The sequence below is a fragment of the Fringilla coelebs genome (assembly GCF_963513975.1).
Source record: "Fringilla coelebs genome assembly, chromosome: 16".
Classification (NCBI taxonomy): domain Eukaryota; kingdom Metazoa; phylum Chordata; class Aves; order Passeriformes; family Fringillidae; genus Fringilla; species Fringilla coelebs.
Genome location: NC_140042.1, coordinates 3142268 through 3161916, shown reverse-complemented (window position 1 = coordinate 3161916; position 19649 = coordinate 3142268). Strand labels below are relative to the sequence as shown.

Genomic DNA, 19649 nt, shown 5'->3' with positions numbered 1-19649 from the left:
CCCCCACCTGTTCTCAGAGAGGCACAATGAATTGGCCAGAGGCTCCCAAACAGGATTAGGGGGCCAGAGGAATCACTGCAAACTAAACAGGAGGTTTCCATTTTATGCTCTGTCAGCTTATAGCTCTCCATTCCCACTATCACAGAGAGGCTGAACACATACAGGAACTCCAAGCACAATTTGATCACTGAAAGGAGGTTTTTTTCCTTTTATTGGAAAGTATTCCTCTCCTCAGTGCAGCACAAAGGAATCTGTACTATTAAATATTTACTGATGCATAAGCTGGAAGAAAATGGTGGGTCTGCTATAAAATCCTGTTTGCTAGTACACAAGAGCAGTATAAATTCTCCCTCAGTAATTCTACTTAACTTCCTCTGCAGGGAACAGGATTTGCAGCTAGGACAGTAAAACGAAGAATTGAATTCAGATGCACAAGATACAATAATAAAAATTGAAATGTATAATTTAGCACTTAAAAAAGCCCAGCAGCACAGGCTTAGTGCCTGAGGGAACCTTCTTCAGAGGAAACCTCCAGCACAAAGATTTCAAGGCTTGCCTACAAACATCCACATTTACCTGATCCTTGATCTGGTGATGGTCCAATTTTGAGTGGGAAATTGGATGAGGGAACAGCAAGAGGCCTCTACTAACCAGCATCACCACAAATATGCAGCTGCCCTGTATTTTAGCCCTGATACCTCAGGAGCACATCCTAATTCCAGTAAGCAGCTCCAAAGTTATCATGGGCACATGGTACTTTGAAAATATCTGAAAAGCAAAACTTTGGGGGTGTTTCCATTAGATTCTTCATCTTCTGCCTTATAAGGAGAAATAAATCTTTATTTGCCAGAGTGGCATGAAAGTGCTGTTCCCCATCACAGGTAGGAGCTGGAGCTGCAGCTCAGGGGCTGGATCACTGTCAGTACAAACTCTGGCCTTTGTAAAAGGTCACATCCACATTATTACAGTTGTATTTTCCCTGGTACTTGTGCATAGCAATCACCTAGCCCTGCATAGCACTTTTCCATCCTTAGCTGCCTGACTCCTTTAGCAAACAAAATCAATTCACTTCTTGTCATTTAAAAGGTGGAGAAGCGGAAGCAGGGGTAGGCCCAGTGTGGCCAAGGTCACCAAGCAAACACAGCAAAGGATCACTCTGAGACTGGCTGGGAGGAACAAGGACATTTGTGAGAGCCACAAACCAGCCCTTGCAGCATCAAGTGGTGCAGACAGGAGATGGACAGGTGTCTGCTCAGATCTGCTCCAAGCAAAGCTGAGTGGCTGGATATTTCTCCCCTCCAGGGACTCGTGGTGCATTAGCAGGGCTGGCTGCTTTACAGGGGAGTGACACCACAAATGCTCGGCACTGCCACAAAAAAAAAAAAAAAAAAAAAAATCTAAAAAAAAAAAATCTTCTCCCAAATAGCTCAAATGGTGCTTTGTCCAATGTTGGCAAAACCCCAGCTGTTCAGATCCATGAATGATGGATAAGCCACAAGACGAAGGTCATATTTTCTATGGGCCACTCTGGCTCCTCTGGAGAGGAACCTGCACACTTCCACCTTCAGCAGTGAGAAAGAGATACAGGGAATAATCTGAAATTAAATTTGGGATAAAAAACTATCTGCACTTCCATACAAGAAAGTATGCATACCACCAAAACAGTTTAAAAGCAAGAATATAATAAATAGCATTAACTGTACTACACAGTCAGGGCAACAACAAAAAAAAGCCAAGGCTGGAAAGAACTGGCAATTCTTCCTTCTTCAAAATAGACTGAATAAAACCTCAAGCAGCTTAATAAAGCCCTGCTTTGAGGGTAAAAGCCAAGCTTCTACCAAGAGCTAGCAATTCATTTTGTCAATACTCAATACAGAGCTGAAGTTTAAACAAACATCCATAAGCATGGGCCAGTTCCATCTAGTGGCATGAATAAGAAGTTTATTCATGTTTATAGCACCAGGCCGCCAAGAATGCGAAGTAACAAGATCAAAGCCACCCTGGGGTCTTGCCCTACATAAACAATAATAAAAAAGCAAGGAAGACAGATGGAAAGAAGCTATTCCACACTACCTCAGTGATTTCAGAGCCTATTTATAGGCAAAGAATAAGGCTACCTATAAGCAGGCTCTAACATGCCCATCAGCTTTCCTGCAGTACAGTCAAGGACAGGAAACTTGAACTGTTTTAACAGCAAATCAGTCAGGGAAACACTTCCCAAACTTTTTCATTTTTCTTCTTTTCTTAAAAGGCTCCCACCTGCACCGCAGCACAGCAAGCTGGATTTGGGACTTGAACCCCTAAAGCAGTATCCAGGTGACACAAAATTCTCATTGTGACTTCTAAGACATCCACTGACTGTGCAGAGAGGACCCACCACACTGAAGGTGTGGTCCCACCCAATTTCACCTCTGTATTAGTCCATAACTCAGTCACAGAATATCCTGAGTTGGAAGGGACCCACAAGGATCAGAGCCCAGCTCCTGGCCCTGCACAGACACCCCAGCAATCCCACCCTGTGCCTGAGAGCATTGTCCAAACCCTCCTGGAGCTCTGGCAGCCTTGGGGCTGGGACCATTCCCTGGGGAGCCTGTTCAGTGCCCCAGCACACCCCAGCTGTTTCACTGTGCAGACAAAAAAATCCTCCCCATTATGGTTCTTGCTACAGTGAATTCAGAGAACACATTAACAGAACAGCTACTGGAAAAAGCAGAGCCCACCAGGGACTTGGGTTTAACAGTTCTCTGAAGTGACAAGACCTCAGACTGACAGCTGAGGTCACAGGGACTTCCTGGACAAGCTCCTCAAACATGCAAAAATATCATCCACAAAACCACTGCTTCCAACCACTACCATGAGGTAAGGGATCAGCTGCTACGAGGTGAAGCAGGTCTCAGGAGCACACAGAATGCTTACACAAGGATTTCCAAAACCCATTCAAAATCCTTTTAAACACCACATGACATATTTTTAGCTTAACCTAAAAATAGCCACCATCGGTGCTGTGCACATATTTAATCTCCTGGTATATGAAGGCGTTTCTGGACTGCAGTAACTGGAGCAGAACTCAAATCTGCTCCCTCCACCCCACATTTGTGCTGTGATGAGCATCTTCAGATGGTGTTGGAATTTAAACTGACAGTCAAGGGAGAGCCCCCCTTCTCAACACAGTGTAATGTATTTTTCCCCCCACTTATAGCATTTGAAATCTTGAACTCCCACATACCCAAGATGGGACTAGGCTCAAAGTGCTCTTGTCTGGCTGCAGCTCAAGGCAACAGGACCAGACAGAAAGCAGGGGAGGTAGGAACTGAGATCCCAAACGAACAGGGGGGAGGGAAAAAAAAAGAGCAACTTGAAAGAGATGTCAGCAACATCAAATCACTGTTTTAGCCTCTCCCCCTCACAGAACACCACTGTTGCTCACCTACACTGACAGAAGAGCATCAACTCCTACTTTGTGCCTGCGGGCAGTAAACGTGTCTGCTGGTAGCCTGCGAGCAAGGTGAATTTCTGGCTTATTTCAAGCTGCTAAAACAAGCTACTTAAATAATGCAGAGCTTGTGACAACTACCAAAATGAAACGCTAAAAATTCAGTCTTTAAAAATAAAAAAATAAAAGAAAGCACAACAGAAGGGAAATAAACCAGCCTGACTTACTGTCAAGCATTTCACCAAAACATTTCAAAGGGTTCACCATTTGCTGGGGGCTGCTCCTTGTAACAGGCACTGAGCAAAAGCAGGGAGAGTTTAACAGTGGTTGATCGTGTTAAGCAGCATCATCCCAACTGAAAATTAGAAATCCCCTGATCGTAAGCCCAACAAGAACTGCTGGACACAAACAAATCCTATTTGCTATGCACAGGGCAGCTACTGCCACTGCCTCACACCCTGCAAAGGGACAGAGCCAGAGGTCGACACGTGGGGCTGCAGCAGGGCCTCTGCCAGCAGGTTTGCTCAGTTCCAAGCCTGGGGAAAGTGGAAAAAGCTTTGATTTCAGCCCAAAAGCCTTACCCTGGCCTCTGAAGGCAGAAGTGCGTGGGCAATGGCTCACAGGAAAAACCACCTGGTTTCAGCAGCACAATCTGCTACAGGTATTGGCCAAAAGCTCCTCTCAGGAGCACAGACCAGGGGTAGACTTAGGACAAGAGCATCCACACAGCTCTGCCACCAATTCATGGACCTGTAGCATGTGCTGAAGAGAAACAACAAACCTGAAGATCATTTAATAACAGAACTGGCTGGTAAGTTATAAAGTATTCCCCAAGTGTTTCCCACATTAGCAGCTGGCTTGGTCTGCCACAGGATTTTAAACACATACACTCTGAGAAGGGGAAGACAGAATTCCTGAGATGTGAGAAAAAATCAAGGAACAGAAACTGAAATTAGCAATAAAAAGAGCCAGGTAAAATTTCTAGGGCAGAAAGCCACAGAACTGGTTTAACCACACCAAAACATATTATATAATACAAGAAGTATTTTGTGGCAAGTAAATGAAACCTGAATGCTCACCTCCTCCTGACAGATAAGACACCCAACACACACAGTTCAGTATCCCAGCAGAGCAGCCACTATTTCCAAAACAACACCAGCCTCTAACTGGCTCCAGCAGCTCCAGGACAGGTCATGAATGAAGATGGAAATGAGGAATGAATCTGGCAGCAATCACAGCTTCCAGTTACTTCCCAAAAGTTCCCTGTTCCTCACTCTCTCTTACCCAAGGAGAAAAGCACTGAAGGGAGCGATGCCCCTCCTCCCAGGCTCACCACTGGTAACTGCAGAGTCAGGAGTGTGACCAAGAGCACATCAGGAGATGCTCCAAAAAGAGAGGCTACAGATTAACACAGGACAGGCTACATCTGTGTCACAGCTCCAGGCTAATGAAACTTGCTTACTCGGGGCAATCAAGAGAGCAGATATTTATGGATTACTTGGCTTCAAATCCCCAACTAGATTTTTCCCCACTTTCTAAGCCCACTCAGGACTTACAGGAAATCTTGGCTCTTTGTACATCACAAGACTTCTCATCAACCTTACTTGCAGTTCATTTCATCAAGGTCACAGTATCATAATTATTAATCATAATTGTTTGAAGTACCCAATCACCATTTTTATCTGAAACACAAAGTACAAGAGGAAGGAAATGTACCCAGTTTTACCTAATTCACTAACAGCTGGCCACATACATTGGCACCAGTTTTCTTTCCCAAACCTGAAAAATATTTGCATTTCCCTAGCAAAATACCTGCTCTGTCAGCAACTCCCTAAAAATGTAAGTCTGTTTTGAAAGAGCTGCGTTCATTTTCCAAAACTGGGCAACACAAATGAGGGTTTCCTATTCCTTTGAGCTATTCCCTGGTGATTGGCATCAAGCTCAATTTGTGGACACTTCAGTGCCTTCCCAGGACCCCCATCAGTCCCTCTGGCAAAAAACAGAGCTCCATATCATCCCATCTCCCTGAGCAGCACGAGGCTCCTCATTCTGATGGATGCAAAACCCCACTCTCCGCACAAGAGGTAGAAATCTTTGAATCTGTCATTCTCCCTACCCCTAGTTGAGTCCTGAAAAAAAAAAAAAAAGTTAAATCCTAATTGTAAAGGAGAGTTAATGCCTTTACCTTGAGCAGCTCATTTTAAGAGTGAAGTGAAAAATCAAGGTTTTGAGGGAGAAGGAGGCATTCCTGGAGTTAGTTCCTGTAAAAGGCAGCACTCTGCCTGCCTCAGACTTCTGGCATGTGCAAGATCATCCAGTGTAATCCCCTAAATCCAAAACCTCCCTCCCACATCACAAACACAGGTGCCAGCATGGCATTTCACATTGTAACAATTCAGACACCAGCAGCCCAGCACTTGGCTGCAGACCTACACACAAACCCAGCCTTGCTCTGCTCACAGCCTATCTCCCAAACCATCATTTAGAAGAACTCATTTGCTCTGATTTTGTGCTATAAAGGGTGGGGATGAATGGCAGAGTATGTGAAACCACGTGATTTGCAGTTCTGCTGCTTCCAGAGTGAGTTTTACTTCCAGTTTCCTTTCCCTGAACTCACAGCCAGGAGCTGCTTTGATCAGCACCAAGATTCAGTCACTGTGGGTTTAAAGAGCTGGACTCCACAAACCCCCAGGTGCTGCACATATCTGCCACAGCTCCACTCAGCATTAATTGCAGCTGCCTTCTCTTCTCCATAAACCCAGCAGCCACATGGAAAAGAGCAGGAGAAATGCCCTGTGAGCCCCAGGATATATAGCAGAGTGCTCCTCTCTTACTTGCACTTCACAGATCCCTCCAGGAGAAAGGACAGAGCATTTCCTCTCCAAATCCTCAGTAGTCTTCCTACCTTTTTTCTTTTCTTTTTCAAGGCATCCTGAATGCCACTTTAAAGAGCTTAACAGAACAAAGAAATCCAAGTGCAACCTTTTAAGTAGTTATTTAACAAGCTGGATGAATGTCTTCAGGTTCCCATCCTAGCACTGTTTTCACTGGAGAGGAAACAGAAATAAAGGATTTAAGATTGCTGGGACAGGCAGTGGCACTGACATTCACACTGATGAGCAACCAGCAGCCTGCTCAGCTCACAGCCCTGTCTGCAGGGCCACTGAGAGCAGGGAGAACCGGGCTGCACACAACCAGCAAACTGCTGTGAAAAGCAGCAGCGAGGGCTAAGTAGACCAAAACCAAAAGGGCTGGAAAGCACAGTCAGGTTCAGTTCCAGTGGCAGCCAGACGACCTGAAAACCACAAGGAACTGATAGGCTCTGATGGCATCCTGGATGTTGAGCAGCTGCCCATCAGACCCACTCAGAAAACCACCTAAGCTGCACTTGGGAAGCTGTGCTCCAGAAAAAAAATTACAAGCATAATGCACCACCAATAAAAAATGTGGAAGGGGGTATTTTTGTATTTTATTTTAAATGTGACCTGAACTTATCACAAAAAACTTTGCTTTCAAGCACAGCACACCTCACCTCGTTCTCAAAGCTGCTGACAACACAAAAGCTGAGACTTGACCTTGAGGTGGCACACGGGGAAAAAAACCTGACTTACTGCAGCAGCCCACCTTGGCAAAAAGAAGGTCTCTGTCAATCTGCACAGCACTTTCAGAACTATTGACTTAAAAGCCCGCCACCAACCCTTCCAGGTGTCAAACATCCCAGAGTGAAGGACTTCCAAAAAGAATGACTTCACAGGTCACATATTCTGGTTACAACAGCCATGCCCTTTTTTAGGGCCACACTAAGCATCTGCACTTGCCACAGCTCCAAAGGTCAGCAGCCAGAAGCTGTGGCTTCATGTTCAGAAGGGTTTCACTTCAATACCTGTTAAGGATAGTCATCTTCCCATACCACAGCTTGTTTCCTCCCCTCACACTGAGCTCCTCCAGCATTTCTTACAGCTTTGAAAGGAAATGCCCTGGAAAACATTTTTGTAGGATTCAGATCAGATACTCTCCACACATGGTGGAATTGGGAGAACAGAATTAAGGTGGTAAAATAAACTGCAAGAAGGGGGAAGATCTCAAACTGCAGCTTAAGCTGATATAGCCACAGCCTATCCCTACCACTCAAATTACATGTGCTCCTACTGCAAGGTCAGGCACTTTGAAAGATGCTTTTACACAATCAATTAAGGGTTTAAATATACACAAAAGCCAGTTTAGAGCCAGACTGGGCCAACAGGCCAAGCTCACAGTGATAAGTCTTAAATGGCCTTACCTACTCAGAGTAAAATACCAACAGAAACCTTGTAAGACAGGTGTCAGTTCCTGAGCAACAAATCCATGCTCTGCACCAATTTCTGCTGGAAAGAGTAAAAAATAAGCTGCCTCTTGCACCCAACAAGTGCTGCAGGAGGAGCATTGTCACAGAAGAACTGCAACTACCTCCTTACTGCTCCAGCACCACAGATGACCACTTGTCAAAAGATTTTCCAGACAGGCAGCAACAGCCTTTTGTAAAACTGGGTTTAGTTTTGTGTACAGCCACGTGTAGCCTTGCAGCCAATTCCAGCCCAGCAAGCTCTCAGCAGTGAAAACCCAGGGCAGCCTTCCAGGCTCATGACAGTTGTCCAGCCTGACTTCATCCACGTCACGTGGCAGTGGCCACTGTGGAGTTTGAGTATGTTAAAATAGCAGAAAAGCAAAAAGGCTGTATTTGAGGTAAGTACCACTATATCAGAACAGAAAACAGTGAAATTAGATGGTGGCTGGATTTAGAGATGCTCTACATCCAGCATGATTCCCTTCTGAGACTACAAAAGTTCACAAATGAATGAATGATGAGCTAAAAAGCGAGAAAAGAAGAGCTGCATGTTAACTCTCCAGGTCCACAGTCTTGTAGATTAACAAGACTGTACCACCCATTAATCCCAAGGCAAACCAACATTTCACAGACACAGGACCACAAAAACCACCAGAGGCCACAGCCAGGGGGTTACACAGGCTGCACTCAGAGCAGTTGCTAAGGACAGACTGTTTCAGGCAGTGAATTCTGTGCCCACCCTTGGTCAACACACTCGTGTCCAACACCAGGCGAGTCCTCAAAGCAGAACAGAAATTCTCTTCCTGGGTGTTGCACTATCAGACAGATTATTTAACTACCTGGGCAGGAGGATCAGTAAAAACAGCCACAAATTGCTAAATAAACATAAACACATTGAGCTGAGGAGCACTCTCCAGACACTGTGTCCAAGGCAGAGGTGCTTCCAGCCGTTGTGAGCTGGTCTGTGCTAGTCCTGGCAGATCCAGGGGCACCTCCCAGTTGATACACAATGAAGCTCCACTACAAAAGGATTCTGCTTTAACAATCTACAAGGAACTATTTACATTAGCCAAGTTACTGCGCCCAGGTCTTGCTCATCCGTAGCTGGAAATCCCAGCAGCACAGGAGGCATTAAATGCCCTACCCTGCTGGTTTCCTGAAAGGAAAAAAAGAGCTGCTTTTCCTGCCTCCCCATTATGCTGCTGCTGTCATCTCCCTCAAATTGCATTTCAGCACACGACAGCAGAGCAGGGAGAGAAGGAAAGTCCTCAGCAGCATCATGGCTGTGCTGCAGGCAGCTTGTCAGCACTGCTGTCCCTTCCCTCTGCCAACCCCCTGAAATGTGTTTGCCCAACAGAGCTTGTACTTGCCAGGGGTACATGGGCCAGTGCTCCTTCCAAGACTGGCCTTCAAGCAAAAATGATCTGCAAGAAGCATCAGGGAGAGGTTTTCCTTCCCCATCCATCACACGAAAACACATCATGTCTTTGGGATGGGATTTGGAAGTGGAAGCATAAATCTGTTTTGCAAGGGCCACAAAAAGCCAACCCCTGCCTGCTTTCCTCCAAGGATTAACAGGAACAGTGCCCACAGCTTGGTAAGAGCATGTCAGTCTGGATAAAGCAGTACAGAAGTCTTGTGCAAGGAGTACTTTGGACAAAACATATTCCTTGAGGCCATTTTTCATTCTTATATTCACCCCAAAAGAGATTCCAGCTAGTGCAGAACCCGACCACCTTGTACTGCAGAGCAGCATCACGTGATGCTTCTACAGATCCCATCCAAATGTTCCTCTGAATAATGCAAACACCAGCTTGGCCTCCTTGCAGGGGAGAACAGGCTGAGGGAGCAACACCACGCTTGGCCTCCAAGGCCAACTGAAAACATTTCAGGTCACCCTGCCACCCACAAACACTCCCAGTTTTATTTCAGCTCATCAACTTCACTTCTCATTACAAGGGGCAACCACAGCCTCCAAAACTCACCCTGGGAGCAGCTGGGCACCACCAGCATCAGCACGGGAGTGGGGCACCCTAAAGCCAGGGAGGAAGCCACACGTTTAATTTAAATTCCTGCTGACCTGGGTCAGGAACACTGCGAGGTGACAGCGTGGCTCGGGGTAGCAGCTGCCCCACGGTGAAATCCTTCCCTAAAGCCCAATGCTTTTTCCACTTAATCAGGCACTGACAGTTCCCCTCATGAACACAGGCAGGGAACCACAGCAGGGCTGGTAATTAGGAGAGAGGTGTCATTCAGAAAGCATATAATTTCCCATCCTCAGGAATTAAGCTTTCTCAAGGATTGTTATGAATTTAAAACCATTGCAAGTCCTTAAGGACTGACCCAGAGGAAAAACATCACTCCCAAGATAGTCCAAAATAAACTTGAAATTCTATAAAAGTGACATGAAGGCTGGTGAGAATGAGATTATCCCAGCTCAGTGAGACACTCATTATCTCTCATCTAAGTGCTTTGACAAGGATAACTTACTCGAGCCACCAGGACACTGCTAAGTAGCTTTTTTCCCTCCTCTTTTCCTGTTTTCTCTGCCCCTCCCCAATTTCTCACATCTCCCACTTCCAATAATCTCCTTAAAAACAAAACTACCCTGGAATAGGAATAATGTTGGCCAGCCCATTATTCAGCTCCATTTTAAACACAGGAACTCCCAGTCTGTACACAAATGACCTTATCTCCTGGGAGACAGCTGCTGTCCTCAGGCAGCTGTGTGTTTCACACCTTCTGCTGTATTTAAAAAGGCACCTGTCCCACTGGGATTGGTCCAACTGGGAGTAATCCCAGTTACATGAAGCAGCTTGAAACCCCACCATCACTTCAGTGCACACACAGGCTTTGGAGACCATTAATGCCTCATCTTTAAGCAGTTACAATGATGTCCAAATTCAATAATTTAAAGGGAGTCTTAAAATATCTCTGGATGAAATAAATCTGCAAAAAACCAAAAAAAAAAAACCCAAAAAAAACCAACTCCAAACTTTCAATGAGAGGAATTAGTGGTGCAGTTCTGACTGTCCCAGAAAGAATGCAGCCAGTGGCAAGCCCCAGCACCCAGCACTGCTGGTGTTCAGACACAGTAAACCACTCACAATGGCTTTAGAAAGATATAAATAAAAATAAGACACCCGTTCCAAATTAATGAATGGGAGCTTCTTCCAGCAGGCACTAAACAACACCCGAAGGGCTCCACGTCTCTTGCACTTGGGTTTGTGCTACTCCAGGTTGCTAATCAGCTCCTGGCCCCTGGGATATGCTTCCTGTCTCTCTCCAGCTGCACTGGAACTGTGTGTTTGCCCCACCTATTCTTGCCACAGGACTTTTCAGTGATTTGTGTCCAATTTCAAAGCACAAGCCTCGCCAGCAGTAGGAACGCCCACTGCATTCTCAAGCAGACAAAGCACTGGTCTACCCCGGAATTTGGATTTCCGAGGCAGCTCCTGAAACTCCAGACCAGGAACAGGCTGCCAGCACCCTGCTGGAATCCAGACTGTACCTTATCACCAGTAACACCTGCCCCAAGTGTTCTTCTAGGAACTGCTGTTCGGGCCCTGACTGCCTGCAGCCAGGCCAACCAGAAGGAAAACATCCTAGGAAGCAAGAAAAAGAGATGGAAGAAAGCCTGTTACCACAATGCAGCACCTCCAAGCAGGCTGAATGTCTACAGATCTTCAGGAAATCTGTCTGAGTCCCTTCCCAAGTCTTGGTGTTCCAGGCACAAACTCCTGTCAAGATGATTGTTTATTAACATCCAGTCACACCACCAAGACACCCAGCACATGAAATCTATTAACGTGTTTACAATTGCAGAAAGCCTGATGTAAGGCAGTGGAATTTTTGCACTGCATTCATCCTAGAAATTAAAAGCACATCTGTAAATCCCAGAGTTCTGGAATTAAAAGCTGTTCCTGGAATCCTTCGAGTCCTAAACAAAGTGGGTTCTACCACATGGTTTGAGCTGCACAGGCCCTGTACCTGTTCAGGGATGTACCAGAAGCTGCCAAAGATTTGGATCTGTGGAAGGATGGGTCTCAAATTTCCTGCCTCACCTTCCAAACAGGCTGCTGGAGGAAAAACCCTCATGCCATCCTCTCTGAAAGCAGGAGAGGCCATGTTAGCTGAGCATGCAAAGGCCAGTCTAAATGCCTGATAGGGGACATCTGCCTTTCCCTCCACTGCTACCACTGCAAACTTGCAAGAGCTCTAAAGTGCATCAGGTGGGAGAGCAGAAATTGTTAAGAAAGAGAAATCAACCTCCACAGAAACAGAACAGAGAAGCAGAGATCTGCCCATAGGTCTTAGGGACTGGCTGTGCCTCTCAGCCACCAAGGCACCCTCTAGAACTGCTGCCTGAAGCAATGCTGTTCCACAGGGAAAGAAACACAAGAGGGAATACTCTGAAAAGCACATGGACATCAAGCTTTAGTCCCTCAGCACCATGCCTCATTTATGGAAACAAGAGTGCACAGCAGCAATATCAGCTCTTCTCTTTCAAAGCATCAGAGGTCTCAGGACAGTGACCAAGCCATAAGAAACTGAACACAAACATCAACAACCAAACTTATTTGTATGAAAACTGTTATAAGCATCTGTCAGTAAGACTCTAAAGTAAGGTATTGAAGGATGCTCAAAGACAACACTCCAGGTCATAAAGCACAGGTGAGATGAAAGGAAAAACTCCCCGGGCTGGGCTGGCAGGTGCAAGCAGCCATTATCCACCCAGGGTTCCAGCCAGCACAGCTGCAAAGCCGGCATCCATGGGATGACTCTTTAAGCCAATCTACATTTTGCCCACCCCAAAGCACTGCCCCAGGCGAGCTCACACTCCTCTCTTCACACACGCCTGAGTTCCCCACAGCTCTTCAGCCTCAGAAGACTTGGGTGGGATCCCAACCTGCCTCCAGCCATCTGGGGGAACAAGGTCAGCTTCAGGGGCAGAAAAACTCATTACATAAACGCAGTGTACATTAACACTTCCAGGCTGTGCTCTACCACGGCTGGCTGGCACTTGGATCAATAGAGAAGGGAAAGAAGAGGAGGAAGAGGAGTATCTCTTACACTGATCCCTCAGCTCCGAGGACAGCTGTGTTTGGGGTTTCTTTCCTGCAGCAGCTCCCACAGCAGATACCTGAAATGTCGAGACGTCCCAACAGCACCGACTGCTCCCACACTGAACAGGGGTCAGAAGAGAAATATCTTTTACCCTCCTCTGCCCACCAGCTCCGCCGCCGGGTTATCCCCGACTCCAAACCCCCGGCCCGGGGTAGCGGCACAGCCGCAAGGAGCCCCCGGGAGCGGAGCCCGTCCCCGGGTGTCCCTCGGGGCTGCGGGGGGACACGGGGCGGTGAAGGGACCCCCTGGCCCCGGGAAGGGGGACAAGGGACCGGCCCTGAGGGGATGGAGGGCGGAGGGAAAGCACCCAGTCCTGAGGGGAGCTGGAGGGGGTGTCCCCGATCCTGAGGGAGAGCGAGGAGGAAGGACTCGGCCCTAAATAAACGTGGAGGGGCACGGGAGGACGGACACGGGGACGACGACGCGAGGGATCCGTCCCTGAAGGGAAGCGCTGGGGGGAACGACCGGTCCCTGACGGGAAGAGAGGGGAAGGACCGGCCCTGAAGGGAGGCGGGGGAAGAGGAACGGACGGAACGGACACCGGGCCCTAAACGGACGCGGGGAGAGGGGGGAGAACGACCCGTCCCTGAGGACAGGCCCCAGCCGGGAGCAGCGCCTGACCCCGCAGCGAGGGGTCCGGCGAGGCCCAGGGACGTCCCCTCTGTCCGTCGGGCGGCAGGGCTGCCCCGGCACTCACCAGCTCCACGGGACAGAGGGGTCACCCCGGCACTCACCGGCCCCGCCGCCCCTCCGGCCCCGCTTCATTTAACCGCCGCTCCCGCCGCTTCCGCCCGGTCCGCGCCACGTGACCGCACCGCCCCGCACCATAGAGACACAGCGAGGGAGAGACAGAGCGGCGCGCGGGGACGGGCGGCGCGAGCGGGCCCGGCCCGGTGAACCTACCATAGAGAGAGGGGGCGGCCGGCCAGCGCCGCGCCACGCCCCCTGCCGGGCGGGCGGTGTTCCCGTGGGGAGGGGGCGTGGCCAGGGCCGCACGTGTGTGCGGGGCGGGGCCCGGGGGGCAGCGCTGAACTTTATGGGGGGCTCAACAATGGGGGGAAGCAGAACTGAACTTTATGGGGGGCTCAGCAATTGGGGGGGGGGGGCAGAACCGAACTTTATGGGGGCTCAGCAATGGGGAGGGGGGTCCGGGACCCTTGCACGGGACCCCCCCCGTCCCCCGCAGCTCTGGGTGCCCCTGGAGGCCAAGCGAGTGGCAGGGAACCCCCCCCAGACACCGCGTTTGCAGCCGGGGATGTCCTGCAGGAAGAGCAGAAAATGGAATTTGAGGGATTAAAGTGATTTGCCGAGCTGCCGGAAAAGGAGACAGCCGATTCGCTGGGCTCCGCATGATTTCCTAAGAGAAATGGGAACATTTTAATTGCGTTTTCAAGAGGTTCACGTCGTAGAGAAGTCGTGGAGCAGTCCCTCTGCAGCACAGCCCACCCACTGGAGCGGGCTACAGGGACCCTCCTCTCTCTTAGCACCAAAAGGAAAGCAGAAACCAGGAAAACTTAACAAAAAGTAGTTATTAAAGAAAACAGCGGTGTCAGTGTGTGACAGAGCACTGAAGGACTGACAGGATTTCCTGCTCCAGGTAATGAAATCGTTCAGTCCCTGCCGCTGGCTGACATGATGGGTGGGCTGCAGCATTTGTTCATACTGTGAAATTACTCCAAGAATAAAAAGCATTCTATTTGTACTCCCTTCTTTTTTTATTTATTTATTAAACCAAATTATGGCCCATCTTTGAGCATCGGGGAGGGAAGGCACTGCTGCAGCACCCACCAACACTGAGCACCCTCCTCGGGCTTGCTCCTGTCCTTCCCCACTTGCAAAGCAGCAGCAATTAGGGGGAAAAAAACCAAGCAGGAAAGCAAGGGTTCATCAATATGAGTGAATCTTTCTCCAGCTTTCATTAAGAGGGAGATTATAATTTCTTTGTGCAAACTGAGGTTTTGGAAAAGTATCCAGACAAATAATGAGATAAGAAGGGAAAAAGATTAAGGTGAATTAATGAAACAAAGTATTCTCCCTGCAGAGGAGGACTTTCATCTGGGCAGTCCTCAATCGAGCTGTTCAATCCGATTTCGATACTTTGTCCACTCTTTTCCTCTGATTCCCACAAATATTTTAACGATCATAACAGTAGCTACCAAGAGTTTAAAGTTGTGAGTTTATTGCATATGTAACAAAAATGAACATGACCTCCTGGGTCCAGCCTACTATACAATCACTGTTTATTCCAGCTGGTTCCATAACCACATTAAATAGAACTAGTATTTCCTTAAATACTTTGATTTAGACATAAAATGAAACATTAGTGTACAACTTCCACAAAATAAATCTGCAATAAAAACAGTGGGAAGAATAACAAGGATAGCAGCAATACTTAAACATGACATTACAAAATAATAAATTAAAAAAATACATTATAAAGTGGTTGAGGAACAACAACAACAACAACAACAAAAAAAAAAAGAACAGATTAAAACCAGATCCATACTGCGTTTCTGGGAATTTGCTGTGCCACACAGCCCCGAACCTGGGCACTGGCTCCAGAGGGCCTGGTGGCTGGATCAGTAATTTACAAAATCTGTTGGATTTTACAACCACCTCGACTTGAACTGAGGACAAACTGCTGAGCTGATGGCACCGTCTGGAGCTTGGAGCAGCCTTTCTGGAGCAGGGTCTTGTCTAACATAATGCCCAAGAGAACACTCACACCCATCCATCCAACAGTCTGCTTTCTTCCTGCTGGAACACACGAGCAGAGTGGTGGTTTCCTACATCCCTGAGCGTAGAGTAGAGGCTGAGGAGCAGTACCAGGGCACGGCTGCTGCAGCAGAGGGGTTTGCGTGGCACAGCAATGACGCACACGCTGCGCCTCGTCTTCCCTTCGCGTCACATCCAAGGGTATCAGCTGGAACGTGGAATGGCAACACCAACACGGGACTCGATGGTTTTCTTTGGGCAAGTTTGAGAAGTAACAACCAAGTTCAAGTGCTGGCAGACCGAGTGGGAATGGACACACAAATTCAGACAGCTGAGGTTATCCCAGACCTCTGACAGCCACTGGCTCAAGCCATGCTAACTCCTGTTGGCATTTTGTCCTTCCCTGGCCTTGGCAGTGGGCACAGGAAGAACAGCCCATGGCTCCAAAGCCATTCTGCCTCACTTCTTGCTGTTCCTCCATCCACCCAACCAGCTTTAAGGCCTGCCTCAAATGCACGTACAGAACAAGACAAAAAATGTCTTTGTCGTCACTGAAGTGGCACAAAATTGCAAAGACAACACGACGGGAGAGGTGGTGAAGCTGTTGACAAGAGAACTGAAATAATTTAAAAGACAGTGCCCTATTCTCCTTACTGTCAGCACGGAGGAGGTACCTTGACAAGGGCTTTTAAATACAGCAAAAAACAGACTTTTCCAAACAACAATCCTTGCCTATTCTTATTTTGTGCATTCAATAAAACACTGACCTAGCAAAGACATTAGGAACTATCTTATGTCAACTGGGTCGTTGACATAAAGCTACTTGACCTATAGATCTCCAAATCAGGGGCCTTTCCTTTAACCTCACTTGGTTTGTACTGAGCCAGTTGTGCTGCAGGTGTGACAGGATTTTTATTAGGGGTGGGCTTTAGTATCTGGGTTTTTGGGTTTTTTTTACACTTCTTTTAGTGAAAAATCCACATGAGACTGCATGCAAAGCTTTTGGGCAATAATCCGTTTTGCATTTTTCCTATCTGACTGGTTTATTGCACATTCAAACGTACTGAAAGGATTAAACACACTCTATGAACAGGTTTGACTTCAAAGCAATTTGGAAAATCCAGGGTTGTGGGGACTTTGCTACTCAGCCTGGGGCTGCAGGGATGCTGTCTGCCAACTGTTGCACATCCCAACAACCAGAACTGCAGAAACTGGTCTCCAAGTGCCAAAAGATCCCTGCAGAACAGGGGGCTGAACATGCCTCTCCTGTCCAGTCCTGCAGGATGAGCATCTTCAGCCACCCTGTGCAAATCTCACAACGTGGTACAATTTTACACCTCCGATGCGACTCCCGACAACAAATCACAAGAACTATGGTCAATGGCAAAAAGAAAACCACAAACAAACAAAACAGAGAAAGATGCCAGGTTTTGACAAGTGTCTACTTTCTGTCCTATCACAGTTTAAAGCTATTACCAAATGCAATTAAAAAAAACCAAAAAACAAAATAGAAGTATTCCAGTAGACATCTCCTAAGGACAGTCTCTTACCCACAGCTGAATTTCAATGCACTATTCCATTAATGTAACATCTGTTAAGTGGTTCAGTCATGAATCTCTCTAAAAATCAGGCTTGCCAAAGAAAAAAAATCCTATACAAGCAAGTCTGCTTAAGTTCAGACATGTTTGATAGATAACTGGGTCTCTCTGAAGCCATGTTATTTGTTAAAATACTGTCTCATCTTGGTGTGCCAACTGGAAAAATGTTAGTGATTCAGTGTCTTAGGCTACAATGTAAGATGTAACCAAAAGTACGTATTCTATCATAATCTGTTAAAACCAAGTGGGGCCATGCTCTTTATCTCTTCCATGACACATCCCTGATAACTCCCTCTGGGAGAATTATCTTCTGGTAATGGGCCATCGAGCCTCAATGCATGACTGACAAAATCACATCACCCATTGTGAGGCGCCTCACCCAGGGGGAGGAACCAAGCATTCCTACCTGGATAGAATCTGAGATTTGGAACACCACAGCAGCCCTTCCCTACTGCATTCCCAGAGGATAAGAGCCACATACCCACCACTGGAGACCTTCAGAGGAAGACCAGACCCTTCTACAGGATCACTGCTTCAACAGAATCACATCTAACACTTCACCAGGACTGCAGCCACCACTAACTCGGGCTGCCACCACCACCCTGACCAACAGGGTGTCAGGTCCTAGCCTGACTCTGTCACTTTAATCCAGTGTTTCTGTATTATTGCCTTGTTATATATACTAGTAAAGAGCCATTATTCCTATTTCTCATATCTTTGCCTGAAAGCCCCTAAATTTCAAAATTATAATAATTTGGAGGGAAGGGGTTTACATTTTCCATTACAAAGGAAGGCTCCTGCTTTCCTTAGCAGAAACCTGTGTTTCAAATCAAGACATTCAGGTATTGGATTTGCTTTTGTTTCCCCTGTGTTAGAGAACAAACCTTTTAATATTAGTTTCAGATATTGGAAAAAATAGCCTTATGGCTCTCTGGAGAAATTTTCATCCCTACGTAATTGAAGTCATAAATTGTTCCAATAGCTTTCTGTAACATTTAGAATGTATTCACTATACAGTTCCCCTTTCACCTCAATCTCCAAATAAACCTTTCCCAAGGCCAAAAAATTTGAAGCAGGAGTTTGTTCTGTTAACTTGACTTTTAGTGATTTCCATGTGAGTCTTAGAATTTAAAGTCACACAAACACATCTTGGGTAAAACAGTGGCACAGAAATCACAGCTTTGGGATTGAATGGATTTTTATCCTCTGTCTCCCCCTCACAAGGCTTCTCTGCAAGGTACTTACATCTGAACAAATGATGGAAAGTAATTCTGCTGGAGGAAAGAATTGTTTTCACGTGCAAAACAATTAGATTTCAGCCAGGACAACCAAAAAGAAATCATACAATACCGTTTAAGCTGTCCCAGATTCCTTCACTTTTCTAAAGGTGAGCCACAGCTTCCACTGGGAGCTTCCTGCTAAGGCAGAACTTGGATTTCTTTACCTTTCATTTAAGTGTTCACATGGAGGTATTTTCTGCTAGAAGTTTACTTTTTAAACAGATGTTTAAAATGTGCAATGCAAATTCTGGTGCCAGTCAGACACTCTGCACCTGCTGGATTCTACAAAGGCTCAACCTTGATTTAAGACAGACTAACCAGGTGCACCTACCAGTTTCAAGTCCTCAGCAAATTAAGCTCATTCTCAAATACACTTTGATTCTCCTATTAAAAAAGCCCCACAGGTCGCTGACCCTATCACAATATGTGTTACAAATCTAGCAGAATATCCTGTGTAACCAAAGCCAAATGCTGAATTTGGCTACATTTCATTTCAGGGGGGATAGAAGAAGAGGGAAGGGGTTATTGTAACAAAGGGGAGAAAACAGAGTTGGGAACCACCAAGAAAAGCCCCGACCCTCCCCCCCAAATCCACCAGCGACCTAAGGGAAACAGCCTCATCTCTAAGTTGTCAGAGTTCAGATGTTTCAGACAGCTTAGCAGGAAGTTCACAGCAAGCTTCTTCTAGCTTTTGATTTGGTGGTCCATGAGCTAGCATCTGTTTCCTTTGGTTGCTTTTTCATTCCACAGCAAACCCACATGTCTCTTCCACAGCTGTCAACAGCTTCTCATAAAGCTTCTCGTATGACTCATAAGGCGGAATGTCGATCCGGTTAAAGCTGCAGGGAAAGTAACAAATCACTGATGGATCTGAAGTGCTTATTGGGGGAAAAATGTAAAGAGGCTACATACAGATAGAAATTGTAAAAACTCTCAGCTGTCTCAGTGGCCAAAGGAGACAAGATGAAAAACAGCTATTTCTACAGCAGGAATGCACAGCTTAATAGGGCAGCGTTTGGGATGAGGAGGAGGAGGAAGAGGCAGATGCAGGAGACTTGCAAAGAAAAAGCAACACATCAGGCAAGCTCACTCCCTGCCGTGCCTGCAGACAGTCTGATGCTGCTGACACCATTTCCTGCCTCTGATGGAGTAAGATTTCCGTGCAAGGGCTC

General features: G+C 46.9%; 2 protein-coding genes across 3 annotated transcripts in view; both read right to left on the bottom strand.

The window, feature by feature from the left end:
- Window positions 1-13650, bottom strand: part of RNF216 (ring finger protein 216) — a 75889-nt gene extending 62239 nt beyond the window's left edge. Inside the window, exons 1-2 of the mRNA XM_084216420.1 lie at window positions 13582-13650; window positions 12831-12942 (exon numbers count right to left, since the gene is read on the bottom strand). The gene's annotated coding sequence lies outside the window, so the exon portion shown is untranslated. The remainder of the gene's footprint in view (window positions 1-12830; window positions 12943-13581) is intronic.
- Window positions 13651-15061: 1411 nt separating this feature from the next.
- The window catches only part of SMURF1 (SMAD specific E3 ubiquitin protein ligase 1), a 45322-nt gene continuing 40734 nt past the window's right edge, over window positions 15062-19649 (bottom strand). For both annotated transcript variants that reach the window (XM_084216203.1, XM_084216204.1), the window contains exon 18: window positions 15062-19316. In XM_084216203.1, coding sequence (XP_084072329.1) covers window positions 19217-19316 — 100 coding nt within the window. In that variant the 3' untranslated portion in view covers window positions 15062-19216. The remainder of the gene's footprint in view (window positions 19317-19649) is intronic.